The 17,289-nt window shown below is 52.4% G+C and overlaps 1 protein-coding gene across 1 annotated transcript in view; it reads left to right on the top strand.

Annotated features, from left to right (window-relative positions):
* The window catches only part of slc25a21 (solute carrier family 25 member 21), a 231,495-nt gene extending 215,408 nt beyond the window's left edge, over positions 1-16,087 (top strand). Inside the window, exons 8-10 of the mRNA XM_072457582.1 lie at positions 5,187-5,368; positions 15,863-15,915; positions 15,995-16,087. Of these exons, the coding sequence (XP_072313683.1) occupies positions 5,187-5,368; positions 15,863-15,915; positions 15,995-16,056 (297 nt within the window). The 3' untranslated portion in view covers positions 16,057-16,087. The remainder of the gene's footprint in view (positions 1-5,186; positions 5,369-15,862; positions 15,916-15,994) is intronic.
* Positions 16,088-17,289: the final 1,202 nt, after the last annotated feature.

The raw sequence follows: 17,289 nt of genomic DNA, 5'->3' as shown, positions 1-17,289 counted from the left end.
GATCCAAAGTTGGTCCAAAGTTGGTCCAAAGTGGGTTCAAAGTGGGTCCAAAGTGGGTCCAAAGTGGGTCCAAAGTTGATCCAAAGTGGGTCCAAAGTGGGTCCAAAGTTGATCCAAAGTTGATCCAAAGTGGGTCCAAAGTGGGTCCAAAGTTGATCCAAAGTGGGTCCAAAGTGGGTCCAAAGTTGATCCGAAGTTGGTCCAAAGTTTGTCCGAAGTGGGTCCAAAGTGGGTCCAAAGTTGATTCAAAGTTAATCTGAAGTTGGTCCAAAGTTGGTCCGAAGTGGGTCTAAAGTTGATCCAAAGTGGGTCCAAAGTGGGTCCAAAGTTGATCCGAAGTTGGTCCAAAGTTGGTCCAAAGTGGGTCCAAAGTTGATCCAAAGTTGGTCCAAAGTGGGTCCAAAGTGGGTCCAAAGTTGATCCAAAGTGGGTCCAAAGTGGGTCCAAAGTTGATCCAAAGTTGGTCCAAAGTTGATCCAAAGTTGATCCAAAGTTGATCCAAAGTTGATCCAAAGTTGGTCCAAAGTTGGTCCGAAGATGGTCTGAAGTGGGTCCAAAGTTGATCCAAAGTTGGTCCAAAGTTTATCCAAAGTTGATCCAAAGTTGATCCAAAGTGGGCCCAGTTTGTCTGTTAGCCTAATCTTTGAGCTAAATGCTAACCGCCAGCGTCGACTCAAAAGTCTTCGGCCGCTCTAGTGTGATAACTTTGGACTAACTTTGGACCCACTTTGGACCCACTTTGGACCAACTTTGGACCAACTTCGGATCAACTTTGGACCCACTTTGGACGTTTATTTTGGAGTTTTAGTGCCTTCGTTTTAGTTTTATGTTATATTATCCTGAGTCCATTTTCTCTCCGACACAAACGTTATACTAGTGTGTACTTTTTTTGTATTTTTAACATGGAGCTTTACTTAAAGAGCCCCCTACAGGTCGGACGACTCACTGAACTAAAATGCAGTTAAGATAAATGTATTTAGAATTTAGCTTAAAAATTTTTTTTTAAAGGCTATCTCAGAATAGCACATTTTTTAGTCTCATCTAATGTCACAATGTTTTTAATTTGACAAACAAAAATATATGAGAGCAAATTCATATTTAGAGAGTAAAAAATTTAGTTTTTTGTGTGTAAATTATGCATACATTTTGACTTGAATGATGTCACTTCCTGTCATTTTCCCACAGATTTTTCAATGTTTTCTTCACAAATACCTGCTCGATTGGTGTAAAACTATAATATAAATGTAAATTAGAACATTGTAAAAACCGTTAATCTCACCCGGTCGTTTGCTCTCAGCTGACAGAGAACGACCTCACTGACTAATCCCTACGCCGTATTTTGGAACTGTCAACCTTAAACAAATAGTCCCCACTTACTGAGAGGACGCTTCTCTTATGGAAATCGTGATAAAAGCACGAATCAGCCGAATCTGAATATGGAAACAATTGTCTCTGTCAGACTCGATCATGGCTTGAAGAACTGCAGCGGCCGCACAGAAGACGCACGTTTTACACTCAAGCATTTTACGTCTAGTTTAGCTTCTGGTTTAACCTCGATGTAAGGTACGTTCACACGCTTTAGTCGTGTAGCTTTTAGTCCCGTTCTAGTCGTGGTCTATTCCACGTTTAGTTTTAGTTTAGTCCCAATTCGACGTGTGTGAAAAGGTCAAGTTCTCAGCCAAATGTTGTTTTGGTTTAGTCCTGGTTTAGTCCTGGTTTAGTCCTGGTTTAGTCTTGGTTTAGTCCTGGTTTAGTTTTGGGCTTAAATGAATTGACTAATTGTGACTAGTCAACTACAGCATGAAAAATAATCATCGTTATCATTTTCCTTACAGACTCTATATCTATACGACTCTAAGACAAATATGAAATGACATTTTTACAACAAAAACAGTGGCATTATTAAACCAAAACGCCATAAAAGAATAAACAATCTGTGATTTTCATTAATAATACATTTTATCTGTAAATATTCTCTGTCTAGAAGCCTCACTTCAACATTTTCACGCTTTTATTTGGTTGATACTGTATTTAAAAAGTGTCACTATAAAATAAATAATCATCTGACCAGTCGATCAGTACAATAATCATCAGTTTCCGCGCTCGTGCAGCTCGTGCAGCTCGTGCAGCTCGTGCAGCTCATGTAGCTCGTGTAGCTCGTGCAGCTCGTGCAGCTCGTGCAGCTCGTGCAGCTCATGTAGCTCGTGCAGCTCGTGCAGCTCGTGCAGCTCGTGCAGCTCATGTAGCTCGTGCAGCTCGTGCAGCTCGTGCAGCTCGTGCAGCCCGTGCAGCTCGTGCAGCTCGTGTAGCTCGTGCAGCTCGTGCAGCTCGTGCAGCTCGTGCAGCTCGTGCAGCTCGTGCAGCTCGTGCAGCTCGTGTAGCTCGTGCAGCTCGTGCAGCTCGTGCAGCTCGTGCAGCTCGTGTAGCTCGTGCAGCTCGTGCAGCTCGTGCAGCTCGTGTAGCCCGTGCAGCTCGTGCAGCCCGTGCAGCTCGTGCAGCTCGTGCAGCCCGTGCAGCTCGTGCAGCCCGTGCAGCCCGTGCAGCCCGTTCAGCCCGTGCAGCCCGTGCAGCCCGTGCAGCCCGTGTAGCTCGTGTAGCTCGTGTAGCTCGTGTAGCTTGTGTAGCTCGTGTAGCCCGTGTAGCCCGTGCAGCTCGTGCAGCTCGTGTAGCTCGTGCAGCTCGTGCAGCTCGTGCAGCTCGTGTAGCCCGTGCAGCTCGTGCAGCTCCTGTAGCCCGTGCAGCTCGTATAGCCCGTGCAGCTCGTGCAGCTCGTGCAGCTCGTGTAGCCCGTGCAGCTCGTGCAGCTCGTGTAGCTCGTGTAGCCCGTGCAGCTCGTGTAGCCCGTGCAGCTCGTGCAGCTCGTGTAGCCCGTGCAGCTCGTGTAGCCCGTGCAGCTCGTGCAGCCCGTGCAGCTCGTGCAGCTCGTGCAGCTCGTGCAGCTCGTGTAGCCCGTGCAGCTCGTGCAGCTCGTGCAGCTCGTGCAGCCCGTGCAGCCCGTGCAGCTCGTGCAGCTCGTGCAGCTCGTGCAGCCCATGCAGCCCGTGCAGCCCGTGCAGCTCGTGCAGCTCGTGCAGCTCGTGTAGCCCGTGCAGCCCGTGCAGCTCGTGCAGCTCGTGCAGCCCGTGCAGCCCGTGCAGCTCGTGCAGCTCGTGCAGCCCGTGCAGCCCGTGCAGCTCGTGCAGCCCGTGCAGCCCGTGCAGCTCGTGCAGCTCGTGCAGCTCGTGCAGCTCGTGCAGCTCGTGCAGCCCGTGCAGCCCGTGCAGCTCGTGCAGCTCGTGCAGCTCGTGCAGCCCGTGCAGCCCGTGCAGCTCGTGCAGCTCGTGCAGCTCGTGCAGCTCGTGCAGCTCGTGTAGCCCGTGCAGCTCGTGCAGCTCGTGCAGCCCGTGCAGCCCGTGCAGCTCGTGCAGCTCGTGCAGCCCGTGCAGCCCGTGCAGCTCGTGCAGCCCGTGCAGCTCGTGCAGCTCGTGCAGCTCGTGCAGCCCGTGCAGCTCGTGCAGCTCGTATAGTCCTGCTTATGGATCGATTCACAACAGATTCAGACCTGTCTCCGTCCCCGGTGCAACTTTAGTCTCAAAACCAGACTTGGGACAGTTTAAATCTGGTTCTCGGCTCCTGGTTCTCGGCTCCTGGTTCTCGGCTCCTGGTTCTCGGCTCCTGGTTCTCGGCTCCTGGTTCTCGGCTCCTGGTTCTCGGCTCCTGGTTCTCGGCTCCTGGTTCTCGGCTCCTGGTTCTCGGCTCCTGGTTCTCGGCTCCTGGTTCTCGGCTCCTGGTTCTCGGCTCCTGGTTCTCGGCTCCTGGTTCTCGGCTCCTGGTTCTCGGCTCCTGGTTCTCGGCTCCTGGTTCTCGGCTCCTGGTTCTCGGCTCCTGGTTCTCGGCTCCTGGTTCTCGTTCAGGAGCTGTTTTCTCAAGGCTGATGTCTCCACTTAGAGCTCGCCACTTCCCGCTTGAACAAACCGACTCGCGCCCGGGATTAGCTGTTGACTTAGCCCCTCCGCTCGGGGGTGTCCGTCTGCTCGGGGCGGGGGGGGGGAGGCCCGGGCCCCCCGACAAGGGCCGCTGTCATTTGTAAAAAAATATCCCGGCCAATTAGCGGTGCGAGCTCTCCGCGCCCGCTCCTCCGGTACAGTAATACTCCGAGCCGCATCGCAGTCCAATTACACAAATTGTCCCCATATGCCTCGGCCCGGGCGTCCCGTTTGGGAATGCCTCCGACATGTGCTCCTGTTCCGCCAATCAGAGCGCGGCGTCGCAGCCAGGAAGTACTAATCTGCCCGCCGCTGCCATAAAGTGATCCGGACTTTCATGCCGGCTTTGCAATCATACGCACGAGCTTCTCAGGCTCCTGCGCGCGCTGCCATCCGAACTTTTACTTTATGTTTTAGGCCGTTTAGTCGCTTTTTTGCACTTTAAATGCTGCGATACTTTGTACAGTTTTGTAATGTGTTTGTTTTATTTTTTATATTTAGCAATTCAGCCAAAAGACTGTGAATGTGCTATTTATAAAGCTGCAAACGCTGAAATTCTATGATTTATCGACCTATTCGCTGTGTTTTTAAAAAGAAAAGAAGGAAATATCTGTTAAAGAGGCAGATTTCTGGAACATTCTCTCTTCCATTTTAAAATAATAGGTTTAAATGTCTAACTCTGGGCACTTTTCATGAATTCTGAGTTTTATTTCGTGGCACTATTGCACGTTGCTGCTGTTATTGTTCAGTTTCCTTTTACTTTTTATTTTACAAATTTTCAATGGTTTCATGCTGCTTTTATTTTGACGGTGAGATTTTTTTAAATGAGGTTCAGCTTTTGTCATTTCGAAGATGAAGAAATGAAATAAAACGTATCTAACTAAACTAACTAAAAAAGGAGACGGAGAGAGACAGTGAAATGAGTAAAATGTCATAAAGTGTTCCTGCTTAGAGACAAATATTAAGTATCATTTATTGTAAAAAGTGTTACAAAATGAGTTGTAAATACGGGTTTATGGGGATTTTTCTGCACTTTTGTGACCAATTTGACATCCACATTACAATTAAACCTCAACAAACACATTTAAAGACACGTTTTAACACATTATTCTCATATTGTTTGATTATGGTTACCGGGAGACTCGATAAGGCTCGACAAACGCCTCATTTGACTGTTTTATTGATGGTCCCGTCACCTTCACCCTTTCCCTTGCCCCGCAGGACCCCACCCTGGAGTTCATGAGGAAGTTCACCATCGGCCTGGTCTCCGGGACCATCTCGTCCTGCGTGAACATTCCCTGGGACGTGGCCAAGAGCCGGATCCAGGGGCCGCAGCCGGTGCCGGGGGAGATCAAGTACAAGACCTGCATCCAGACCATGCAGCTGGTCTACAGAGAGGAAGGGTCAGGACCATGATCTTATTGGGGTTCTTATTGGGGTTCTTATTGGGGTTCTTATCAGGGTTCTTATTGGGGTTCTCATTGGGGTTCTCATTGGGGTTCTTATTGGGGTTCTTATTGGGGTTCTTATTGGGGTTCTTATCAGGGTTCTTATTGGGGTTCTTATTGGGGTTCTCATTGGGGTTCTTATTGGGGTTCTTATCAGGGTTCTTATTGGGGTTCTTATTGGGGTTCTCATTGGGGTTCTTATTGGGGTTCTTATTGGGGTTCTCATTGGGGTTCTTATTGGGGTTCTTATTGGGGTTCTTATTGGGGTTCTCATTGGGGTTCTTATTGGGGTTCTTATTGGGGTTCTCATTGGGGTTCTTATTGGGGTTCTCATTGGGGTTCTCATTGGGGTTCTCATTGGGGTTCTCATTGGGGTTCTCATTGGGGTTCTTATTGGGGTTCTCATTGGGGTTCTCATTGGGGTTCTCATTGGGGTTCTTATTGGGGTTCTCATTTTGGTTCTTATTGGTGCTCTAATTGGGGTTCTCATTGGGGTTCTCATTGGGGTTCTTATTGGGGTTCTTATTGGGGTTCTCATTGGGGTTCTTATTGGGGTTCTCATTGGGGTTCTCATTGGTGCTCTAATTGGGGTTCTTATTGGGGTTCTCATTGAGGTACTTATTGGGGTTCTCATTTGGGTTCTTATTGGGGTTCTTATTGGGGTTCTCATTGGGGTTCTTATTGGGGTTCTTATTGGGGTTCTTATTGGGGTTCTTATCAGGGTTCTTATTGGGGTTCTTATTGGGGTTCTCATTGGGGTTCTTATTGGGGTTCTTATCAGGGTTCTTATTGGGGTTCTTATTGGGGTTCTCATTGGGGTTCTTATTGGGGTTCTTATTGGGGTTCTCATTGGGGTTCTTATTGGGGTTCTTATTGGGGTTCTTATTGGGGTTCTTATTGGGGTTCTTATTGGGGTTCTCATTGGGGTTCTCATTGGGGTTCTCATTGGGGTTCTTATTGGGGTTCTTATTGGGGTTCTCATTGGGGTTCTTATTGGGGTTCTTATTGGGGTTCTCATTGGGGTTCTCATTGGGGTTCTCATTGGGGTTCTCATTGGGGTTCTTATTGGGGTTCTCATTGGGGTTCTCATTGGGGTTCTCATTGGGGTTCTTATTGGGGTTCTCATTTTGGTTCTTATTGGTGCTCTAATTGGGGTTCTCATTGGGGTTCTCATTGGGGTTCTTATTGGGGTTCTTATTGGGGTTCTCATTGGGGTTCTTATTGGGGTTCTCATTGGGGTTCTCATTGGTGCTCTAATTGGGGTTCTTATTGGGGTTCTCATTGAGGTACTTATTGGGGTTCTCATTTGGGTTCTTATTGGGGTTCTCATTGGGGTTCTCATTGGGGTTCTTATCAGGGTTCTTATTGGGGTTCTTATTGGGGTTCTTATTGGGGTTCTCATTGGGGTTCTTATTGGGGTTCTCATTGGGGTTCTTATTGGGGTTCTTATTGGGGTTCTTATTGGGGTTCTTATTGGGGTTCTTATTGGGGTTCTCATTGGGGTTCTTATTGGGGTTCTTATTGGGGTTCTTATTGGGGTTCTTATTGGGGTTCTCATTGGGGTTCTTATTGGGGTTCTCATTGGGGTTCTTATTGGGGTTCTTATTGGGGTTCTTATTGGGGTTCTCATTGGGGTTCTTATTGGGGTTCTCATTGGGGTTCTTATTGGGGTTCTTATTGGGGTTCTCATTGGGGTTCTTATTGGGGTTCTTATTGGGGTTCTTATCAGGGTTCTTATTGGGGTTCTTATTGGGGTTCTCATTGGGGTTCTTATCAGGGTTCTTATTGGGGTTCTCATTGGGGTTCTCATTGGGGTTCTCATTGGGGTTCTTATTGGGGTTCTCATTTTGGTTCTTATTGGTGCTCTAATTGGGGTTCTCATTGGGGTTCTCATTGGGGTTCTTATTGGGGTTCTTATTGGGGTTCTCATTGGGGTTCTTATTGGGGTTCTCATTGGGGTTCTTATTGGTGCTCTAATTGGGGTTCTTATTGTGGTTCTCATTGGGGTTCTCATTGAGGTACTTATTGGGGTTCTCATTGGGGTTCTTATTGGGGTTCTTATTGGGGTTCTCATTGGGGTTCTTATTGGGGTTCTTATTGGGGTTCTCATTGGGGTTCTCATTGGGGTTCTCATTGGGGTTCTTATTGCTTTAGCATCAGGAGCTTATTGAAACGTTTTGAAAAATCAAAACAGGAGAAAAATGTATTTATCTGAAGTTCTAGCACAACTTCTTCCTGGTCCTGGAACCTTGAATTTGGAGTATGGACAAGTGTATTTTAGAGGTAAATTTGTACAAAACAGGAAAAAATGCATTAAAATCACAACAGAAACAAAGATAATTATTACAATTAAAGGCGGTATGGACGATTTTTCGGCGATTTGAGAACGCAGGTGGAAGTGCGCATGCCACTCCCCCGTGCGGACTGATACAACACACACGTGCATTTGTTTATTAGCGCAACGGAGCGCATCGCATCTCTCGTCTCCCGTAGATTTCTGTCCACTTCTGAGTCAGCTCGAACTGTCTTTCTCCGTCTTCATTTTGCCCCGTACACTGAGGGAACTATATTATGATAGATCCATGCGCTTGGGCACGTGGAAACGTGGGGACGAGCCTGACGCGGCTGCAGGTGAGCGGTAGGTGCGTTTTATGATTGATACGTGGCAGGACAAATGATTTATCCACGCCACGAGGAAATATGATAAAAAAAATTGCTGAAAAAAATCGTCCATACCTCCTTTAAGCTGTAAAAGGAGGAAGTACGTGTTTAAATCTGGAACCTGACAATTTCCTAGTTCTCACAAACCCGTTGGCACTTTGTTTATTTTCATACACATTCATTTTGGACGCGAGCGCAGCTTTGGAACGGCTTTTTCAGATGGTGAAGTGAAGCCGGGCATGATTTTGCCTCACATTTCTGCTTTGGCAGTCGACACTCCGGGGTAAAAACTGCATTCGCTCGTTTAGAAGAACAAAGTCGGCTTTAATATCCAGTCGCAAAAGTGCTAAATATGGATAAAATACAGAAAACAAAGCACAATATGTGTATAAAATCTACGTGTTCATGTTTGTTCTCAATCGTTCAATATTGTTTAGAAAGAACAGATCGTTGGCGTCGCGGGTCGTTGGCGTCGCGGGTCGTTGGCGTCGCGGGTCGTTGGCGTCGCGGGTCGTTGGCGTCGCGGGTCGTTGGCGTCGCGGGTCGTTGACGTCGCGGGTCATTGGCGTCGCGGGTCGTTGGCGTCGCGGGTCGTTGGCGTCGCGGGTCGTTGGCGTCGCGGGTCGTTGATGTCGCGGGTCGTTACGGTCGGTCCCACGTGTTTGCGCAGCGTTTCCGTCATCTCCAGAGACGTTTCAGACGCTCGCCGACCGACAGGTCCGAACCGAGGCGTCGCACCAAGATCTATGTTATGTTTGCACTTGCCCCGGGCCTTTCCCCTGCCCCCTGCCCCCTCCCCCGTCGCCCCCGTCACTCCCCCGTCGCCCTCTGCAGTCGCGCTGAGCCAGAGGAGACGCTCGACATGTTTGGACACACAGGAGGGCGGCAGGAAGGAGCGCCGTCTAAACTCTGAAAATTAGCTTTTGTTTGGCATTTTCCCGTGTGATGTGCCGTGCCCTGTGCCATGTCCTGTGCCGTGTCCTGTGCCGTGCCCTGTGCCGTGCCCTGTGCCGTGCCCTGTGCCGTGCCCTGTGCCGTGTCCTGTGCCGTGTCCTGTGCCGTGCCCTGTGCCGTGCCCTGTGCCGTGTCCTGTGCCGTGCCCTGTGCCGTGCCCTGTGCCGTGTCCTGTGCCGTGCCCTGTGCCGTGTCCTGTGCCGTGTCCTGTGCTGTGCCCTGTGCCGTGTCCTGTGCCGTGTCATGTGCCGTGTCCTGTGCCGTGTCCTGTGCCGTGTCCTGTGCCGTGTCCTGTGCCGTGCCCTGTGCCGTGCCCTGTGCCGTGGCCTGTGCCGTGCCCTGTGCCGTGCCCTGTGCCGTGTCCTGTGCCGTGCCCTGTGCCGTGTCCTGTGCCGTGTCCTGTGCCGTGCCCTGTGCCGTGTCCTGTGCCGTGTCATGTGCCGTGTCCTGTGCCGTGTCCTGTGCCGTGCCCTGTGCCGTGTCCTGTGCCGTGTCCTGTGCCGTGTCCTGTGCCGTGTCATGTGCCGTGCCCTGTGCCGTGCCCTGTGCCGTGCCCTGTGCCGTGCCCTGTGCCGTGTCATGTGCCGTGCCCTGTGCCGTGCCCTGTGCCGTGTCCTGTGCCGTGCCCTGTGCCGTGCCCTGTGCCGTGCCCTGTGCCGTGTCCTGTGCCGTGCCCTGTGCCGTGTCCTGTGCCGTGTCCTGTGCCGTGCCCTGTGCCGTGTCCTGTGCCGTGTCATGTGCCGTGTCCTGTGCCGTGTCCTGTGCCGTGCCCTGTGCCGTGTCCTGTGCCGTGTCCTGTGCCGTGTCCTGTGCCGTGTCATGTGCCGTGCCCTGTGCCGTGCCCTGTGCCGTGCCCTGTGCCGTGCCCTGTGCCGTGCCCTGTGCCGTGTCCTGTGCCGTGTCATGTGCCCGGTGCGAAAAGTCAAGAGCGGAACGCGCTGCCGTCCAAAGTCGTTTTGAGCCCGACTTTGGACAGACGCCTTTAAAAGTCGGCCCGGCAAAACACGCTCTTCTCATCGGCGCGACATCCTGGTTCTGCCGATTAATCGAGCAGAACCAGCTCCGGCAATTTGCTGAATATCTTTCCCTACTCTGTATCCCCCCCATTTCCGTGACGATTGCTCCTGTGCCCAGTGACATAAAGGATCTGAGCCAAAAAAAATCAATGTAATCGACTTTTCAAAAATATTTAGATGCTTTTCCTGGTTTATTGGAAAAAATACAAAAACATTTTTTTTAAACAATTAAAATTGAAGTGTTTCTGCCCAAAACTGGAGTCGAGAATGGCTAAAAACATCTCTCAAACTAAATGAGACAATACACAGGTATGTTATTGAGGTCTAAATATGATCACATTAATGAAAAGCATACTTATGGCATGACACATTTGGATCATTGTTTCATACATTTTAAATCACAACATTGAGCTAAAACAACTCGATTCAATCGTTACCTTTCTCTGTAAAGTGTTGCTCTGCAGGACAATGTCGACGGTCACGACTCAAACACGCAAACACCACGAGAGAGAAAAGAATCCTGAGGTGGTGGAAAGTGTCTCGTCTCCTTTAAACATGAGCAAAAAGCATCAGATTTTATTTTTTTTTTGCTGGAGGAATTTGGAGGAAGTGAGTGAGGAGCGTCGGGCGCTGCCGGGACGCCCCGTGGTCACGAGGGTCGCCCCCCCACCCGCCCCCCGCGCCACATCCAGTCGCCTCAGCCTAACACAAGCCAGTCCGGGCTAATTAGTGGTCCCGATGGGAGGCGTCGTTAAGCGGGGCCTAACGAGCTGCGCCGCGCTCCACAGGTCAATCTAATCAGACAGAGGTGGAGAGGAAGTGGCATGGCCCTTATTAACGCCACGAGAGGCTGAGGAGCAGGAGCAGGACTGAGAGGAGGAGGAGGAGGACTGAGAGGAGGAGGAGGAGGACTGAGAGGAGGAGGAGGAGGACTGAGAGGAGGAGGAGGAGGAGGACTGAGAGGAGGAGGAGGAGGTGGAGGACCAGGACTGAGAGAGGCGGAGGACTGAGAGAGGAGGAGGAGGAGGAGGAGGAGGAGGAGGAGGAGGAGGAGTGAGAGAGGAGGAGGAGGTGGAGGACCAGGACTGAGAGAGGCGGAGGACTGAGGGAGGAGGAGGAGGAGGAGGAGGAGTGAGAGAGGAGGAGGAGGAGGAGGACTGAGAGAGGAGGAGGAGGAGGACTGAGAGAGGAGGAGGACTGAGAGAGGAGGAGGACTGAGAGAGGAGGAGGAGGAGGAGTGAGAGAGGAGGAGGAGGAGGAGGAGTAAGAGAGGAGGAGGAGGAGGAGGACTGAGAGAGGAGGAGGAGGAGGAGGAGGAGGAGGAGTGAGAGAGGAGGAGGAGGAGGAGGAGGACTGAGAGAGGAGGAGGACTGAGAGAGGAGGAGGACTGAGAGGAGGAGGAGGAGGAGGACTGAGAGAGGAGGAGGACTGAGAGAGGAGGAGGAGGACTGAGAGAGGAGGAGGAGGAGGTGGAGGACCAGGACTGAGAGAGGCGGAGGACTGAGAGAGGAGGAGGAGGAGGAGGAGGAGGAGTGAGAGAGGAGGAGGAGGTGGAGGACCAGGACTGAGAGGCGGAGGACTGAGAGAGGAGGAGGAGGAGGAGGAGGAGGCGGAGGACTGAGAGAGGAGAAGGAGGAGGAGGAGGAGGAGTGAGAGAGGAGGAGGAGGTGGAGGACCAGGACTGAGAGAGGCGGAGGACTGAGAGAGGAGGAGGAGGAGGAGGAGGAGGAGGAGGAGGAGGAGGAGGAGGAGGAGGAGGAGGAGGAGTGAGAGAGGAGGAGGAGGAGGAGGAGGACTGAGAGAGGAGGAGGAGGAGGAGGAGGACTGAGAGAGGAGGAGGACTGAGAGAGGAGGAGGACTGAGAGAGGAGGAGGACTGAGAGAGGAGGAGGAGTGAGAGAGGAGGAGGAGGAGGAGGAGTGAGAGAGGAGGAGGAGGAGGAGGACTGAGAGAGGAGGAGGAGGAGGAGGAGGAGGAGGAGGAGTGAGAGAGGAGGAGGAGGTGGAGGACCAGGACTGAGAGAGGCGGAGGACTGAGAGAGGAGGAGGAGGAGGAGGAGGAGGAGGAGGAGGAGGAGGAGGAGGAGGAGGAGTGAGAGAGGAGGAGGAGGAGGAGGACTGAGAGAGGAGGAGGAGGAGGACTGAGAGAGGAGGAGGAGGAGGAGTGAGAGAGGAGGAGGAGGAGGAGGACTGAGAGAGGAGGGGGACTGAGAGAGGAGGAGGAGGAGGAGGAGGAGGAGGAGGAGGAGGAGTGAGAGAGGAGGAGGAGGAGGACTGAGAGAGGAGGAGGAGGAGGAGGAGGACTGAGAGAGGAGGAGGACTGAGAGGAGGAGGAGGAGGACTGAGAGAGGAGGAGGACTGAGAGAGGAGGAGGAGGACTGAGAGAGGAGGAGGACTGAGAGAGGAGGAGGACTGAGAGAGGAGGAGGAGGAGGACTGAGAGAGGAGGAGGAGGAGGAGTGAGAGAGGAGGAGGAGGAGGAGGAGGAGGAGTGAGAGAGGAGGAGGAGGTGGAGGACCAGGACTGAGAGAGGCGGAGGACTGAGAGAGGAGGAGGAGGAGGAGGAGGAGGAGGAGGAGTGAGAGAGGAGGAGGAGGAGGAGGAGTGAGAGAGGAGGAGGAGGAGGACTGAGAGAGGAGGAGGACTGAGAGAGGAGGAGGAGGAGGAGGAGGAGTGAGAGAGGAGGAGGAGGAGGAGGAGGAGGAGGAGTGAGAGAGGAGGAGGAGGAGGAGGACTGAGAGAGGAGGAGGAGGAGGAGGAGGAGGAGGAGTGAGAGAGGAGGAGGAGGAGGAGGAGGAGGACTGAGAGAGGAGGAGGAGGAGGAGGACTGAGAGAGGAGGAGGACTGAGAGAGGAGGAGGACTGAGAGGAGGAGGAGGAGGACTGAGAGAGGAGGAGGACTGAGAGAGGAGGAGGAGGACTGAGAGAGGAGGAAGACTGAGAGAGGAGGAGGAGGAGGACTGAGAGAGGAGGAGGAGTGAGAGAGGAGGAGGAGGAGGAGGACTGAGAGAGGAGGAGGACTGAGAGAGGAGGAGGACTGAGAGAGGAGGAGGAGGAGGACTGAGAGAGGAGGAGGAGGAGGAGTGAGAGAGGAGGAGGAGGAGGAGGACTGAGAGAGGAGGAGGAGGAGGACTGAGAGAGGAGGAGGAGGAGGAGTGAGAGAGGAGGAGGAGGACTGAGAGGAGGAGGAGGAGGTGGAGGACCAGGACTGAGAGAGGCGGAGGACTGAGAGAGGAGGAGGAGGAGGAGGAGGAGGAGTGAGAGAGGAGGAGGAGGTGGAGGACCAGGACTGAGAGAGGCGGAGGACTGAGAGAGGAGGAGGAGGAGGAGGAGGAGGAGGAGGCGGAGGACTGAGAGAGGAGGAGGAGGAGGAGGAGGAGGAGGAGGAGGAGGAGGAGGAGGAGTGAGAGAGGAGGAGGAGGAGGAGGACTGAGAGAGGAGGAGGAGGAGGACTGAGAGAGGAGGAGGACTGAGAGAGGAGGAGGAGGAGGAGTGAGAGAGGAGGAGGAGGAGGAGTGAGAGAGGAGGAGGAGGAGGACTGAGAGAGGAGGAGGAGGAGGAGGAGGAGTGAGAGAGGAGGAGGAGGTGGAGGACCAGGACTGAGAGAGGCGGAGGACTGAGAGAGGAGGAGGAGGAGGAGGAGGAGGCGGAGGACTGAGAGAGGAGGAGGAGGAGGAGGAGGAGGAGGAGGAGGAGGAGGAGTGAGAGAGGAGGAGGAGGAGGAGGAGGAGGAGGACTGAGAGAGGAGGAGGAGGAGGAGGAGGACTGAGAGAGGAGGAGGACTGAGAGAGGAGGAGGAGGAGGAGGAGTGAGAGAGGAGGAGGAGGAGGAGGACTGAGAGAGGAGGAGGAGGAGGAGGAGGAGGAGTGAGAGAGGAGGAGGAGGAGGAGGACCAGGACTGAGAGAGGCGGAGGACTGAGAGAGGAGGAGGAGGAGGAGGAGGAGGACTGAGAGGAGGAGGAGGAGGAGTGAGAGAGGAGGAGGAGGAGGAGGACTGAGAGAGGAGGAGGAGGAGGACTGAGAGAGGAGGAGGACTGAGAGAGGAGGAGGACTGAGAGAGGAGGAGGACTGAGAGAGGAGGAGGAGGACTGAGAGAGGAGGAGGACTGAGAGAGGAGGAGGACTGAGAGAGGAGGAGGAGGAGGACTGAGAGAGGAGGAGGAGTGAGAGAGGAGGAGGAGGAGGAGGAGGACTGAGAGAGGAGGAGGAGGAGGAGGAGGACTGAGAGAGGAGGAGGACTGAGAGAGGAGGAGGAGGAGGAGGAGGACTGAGAGAGGAGGAGGAGGAGGACTGAGAGAGGAGGAGGAGGAGGAGTGAGAGAGGAGGAGGAGGAGGAGGACTGAAAGAGGAGGAGGAGGACCAGGACTGAGACTGGAGGAGGAGGAAGAGCAGGAGGAGCTTGAACACATTAGGGGCAGGTCGCTGGAGACACTTGGAGCACTGACCTCCACCATCGACTTCCACTGGTCGTTTAAAGAATGGATCAGACGAGATGAACTTTTTGTTCAGTTCAAATCCAAACACTGAAACCACTCGAGGAACGGAAACTACGGGTGCATCGACGTCCACCTGCCCCGCCCACCTGCCCCGCCCACCTGCCCCGCCCCCCGACGTCCACCTGCCCCATCCAACACCTGCCCCGCCCCCCGACGTCCACCTGCCCCACCCCCTGACCCGCCCCCCGACGTCCACCTGCCTCGCCCCCTGACCCGCCCCCCGCCGTCCACCTGCCCCGCCCCCCGCCGTCCACCTGCCCCGCCCCCTGACCCGCCCCCCGACGTCCACCTGCCTCGCCCCCTGACCCGCCCCCCGCCGTCCACCTGCCCCGCCCCCTGACCCGCCCGCCGACGTCCACCTGCCCTGCCCCCTGACCCGCCCCCCGACGTCCACCTGACCCGCCCCCCGCCGTCCACCTGCCCCGCCCCCTGACCCGCCCCCCGACGTCCACCTGACCCGCCCCCCGCCGTCCACCTGCCCCGCCCCCTGACCCGCCCGCTGACGTCCACCTGCCCTGCCCCCTGACCCGCCCCCCGACGTCCACCTGACCCGCCCCCCGCCGTCCACCTGCCCCGCCCCCTGACCCGCCGTCCACCTGACCCGCCCCCTGACCCGCCGTCCACCTGACCTGCCGCCCGCCCCGCGCCGCCGTGCCCGGTTTGTCCTCGCTGCGTCAGAAGCGTCCTTTTTGAACAGAACATTTGTGAAAACGGCAAAAGGAGAGCAAAATTTGGCTCAAACATTTGCAAATTTTGCTATAACTTGACAAACTTGTGGTCAATTTCTTCAAACTCTTTAATGTCTTTATCGACCACAACGACAAGACAAACGTGGACATTGGTTCAAAAAAAACAAAATAAACATCTTGAACCATGTTTGTTTTATGACTTGTGTGGGTTATGAAGTCAGTTTTGGCCATAATCCTGCACGTTCACAGGGTTTATGTTTTTTTTAAGTAAATAAATAAATACAAAACATGATTGAAAGCTTTATGGCACAAGAAGGTCGACCTCTGGGCTGCGCCTGCACGACCGATGCTTAAAAGCTCCAGTCAAAGCCAATTTTGCATAATTTTGCATAAACTTTCAACACAAAATCTGCCGAATTTCCCCTGCGCCGCCGCCAAAGTGCATCAAATATGAATTACGCCGTAAAGCGCCACTTCTGGTTTTCACACCCGGCGAAACGCTGTAATTTAGTCCAAAACCGCACCGACTCCGCGCCGTTACACTTTACGCTTTCACACCACAAAAGACGTCAAACACAGCGGTCGCTAAGTTCCCAGAATGGAGCGTTTTTGACGTTTTCCGCTCGGTGTTTCCGCAGATACTTGGCGCTCTACAAAGGACTCGTGCCAAAGATCATGAGGCTCGGACCAGGTAAAAGAAAAGAACCTCACGATCGTTCCATGAAGTATTCGCTTTTCGTTTGTGATGCATGTTCTGCTTGATCTTTCAGGCGGCGCCGTGATGCTGCTGGTGTATGAATACGTGTCCGGATGGCTGGGCAAAAACTGGTAACACTAAAAAAAGAAGAAGGGAACAACAACAACATCAACAAAAACCCAAAAGTGCCAAAAATCTCACTGTCGATGTTTTTACGAGACCAGAAACGGTTGCTTTTTTAAATCCTTGAACACTGTACTGCAGAGGTGGGCAAACTGAGGCCCGCGGGCCACATGTGGCCCTTTTGTCTTTAAAATCAGGCCCGCCAAACATGCCAAGTCGTATTTTTTTACTCTTAGGCATCTGTCTGCACTTGTATCCTTAATGAATATGACGTGAAATGAATTAAATAATAGATTCAAAAGCCCATATTTGACAGAAAAGTGATATTTTATTTTATATTTCATTTTTTAGATTATTTTTTTTTCACACCAATGATCGCGGGCCGGCCCTCCGCTACATGCCTGGATTTGAATAATTGCCCACGCCTGCTGTACTGTCTATATCATGTTTGTACGAAGCCAAAAGCGCCTTAACGGACGCTCGTTTTAATGAAGAAACGATGATGAATCGATGAAAAAAAATATGTGTGTTTTTATGTGTGGGAAAAGAAACATTTCATATGAAAAGTCTGCATTTGCTTACGTGAGAACGACATCCAGGTATTGAAGCTACGCGGGCGTTTCGAAGGCTTTTCCGCTCGTAACGGGATGAAATGGTGTCGTTTTGACGCCGGTGAAGCTAGCGTGCCGAAAGACCCGGAACTTCTTAAAGCTGCATGACGCACAAAAACACTAATATTATCTATTATCTAACATTTCTAAGTCCTGATTATCGTGATACATAAAGCGATGGAGTTATTTAGCATGATTGTAGTTTAGCGATGTCCGTGTGCTTTAGTACAACATTCGGGCAATAAATACTTACTTTTATGTCATTTATAGCCTTAATAAAGCTCGAACAAAGACTTAATTCACAATGAACAAACGGTTTACGGAGAATGATTCATGTTTAGCAACTATTGAGCGACTATAATCCCGAATCACGCTTAATAAGTGTTTGTTATTCTTTATTAAGGCTTTGTAAAGTGTTGTGGTTATAAAGTGTTAGCGACCGTTTTATTTCTGTCGTGGTCGCCATTAAAAAAGAAAAATTATACCGTCGTTTTTATGTAATTTCTTCTTTTTTTGTGCCTAAAGTGACGCAAAACAATAAAAAGAGGCGGGGCATTTGTTTGTCCCGGTTTTGCTTTTTCGACCTCGACGCTTTGACGTTCCAATCTGTATTTTTTTATTCTGTATTAACACC

The sequence above is a fragment of the Eucyclogobius newberryi genome, unplaced genomic scaffold (assembly GCF_026437365.1).
Source record: "Eucyclogobius newberryi isolate DKJ021-1_F unplaced genomic scaffold, fEucNew1.0.hap1 SCAF_21, whole genome shotgun sequence".
In the NCBI taxonomy this organism is placed as follows: domain Eukaryota; kingdom Metazoa; phylum Chordata; class Actinopteri; order Gobiiformes; family Gobiidae; genus Eucyclogobius; species Eucyclogobius newberryi.
Note: the sequence above shows the minus strand (reverse complement) of the source record. Positions and strands in the feature narration are given on the sequence as shown.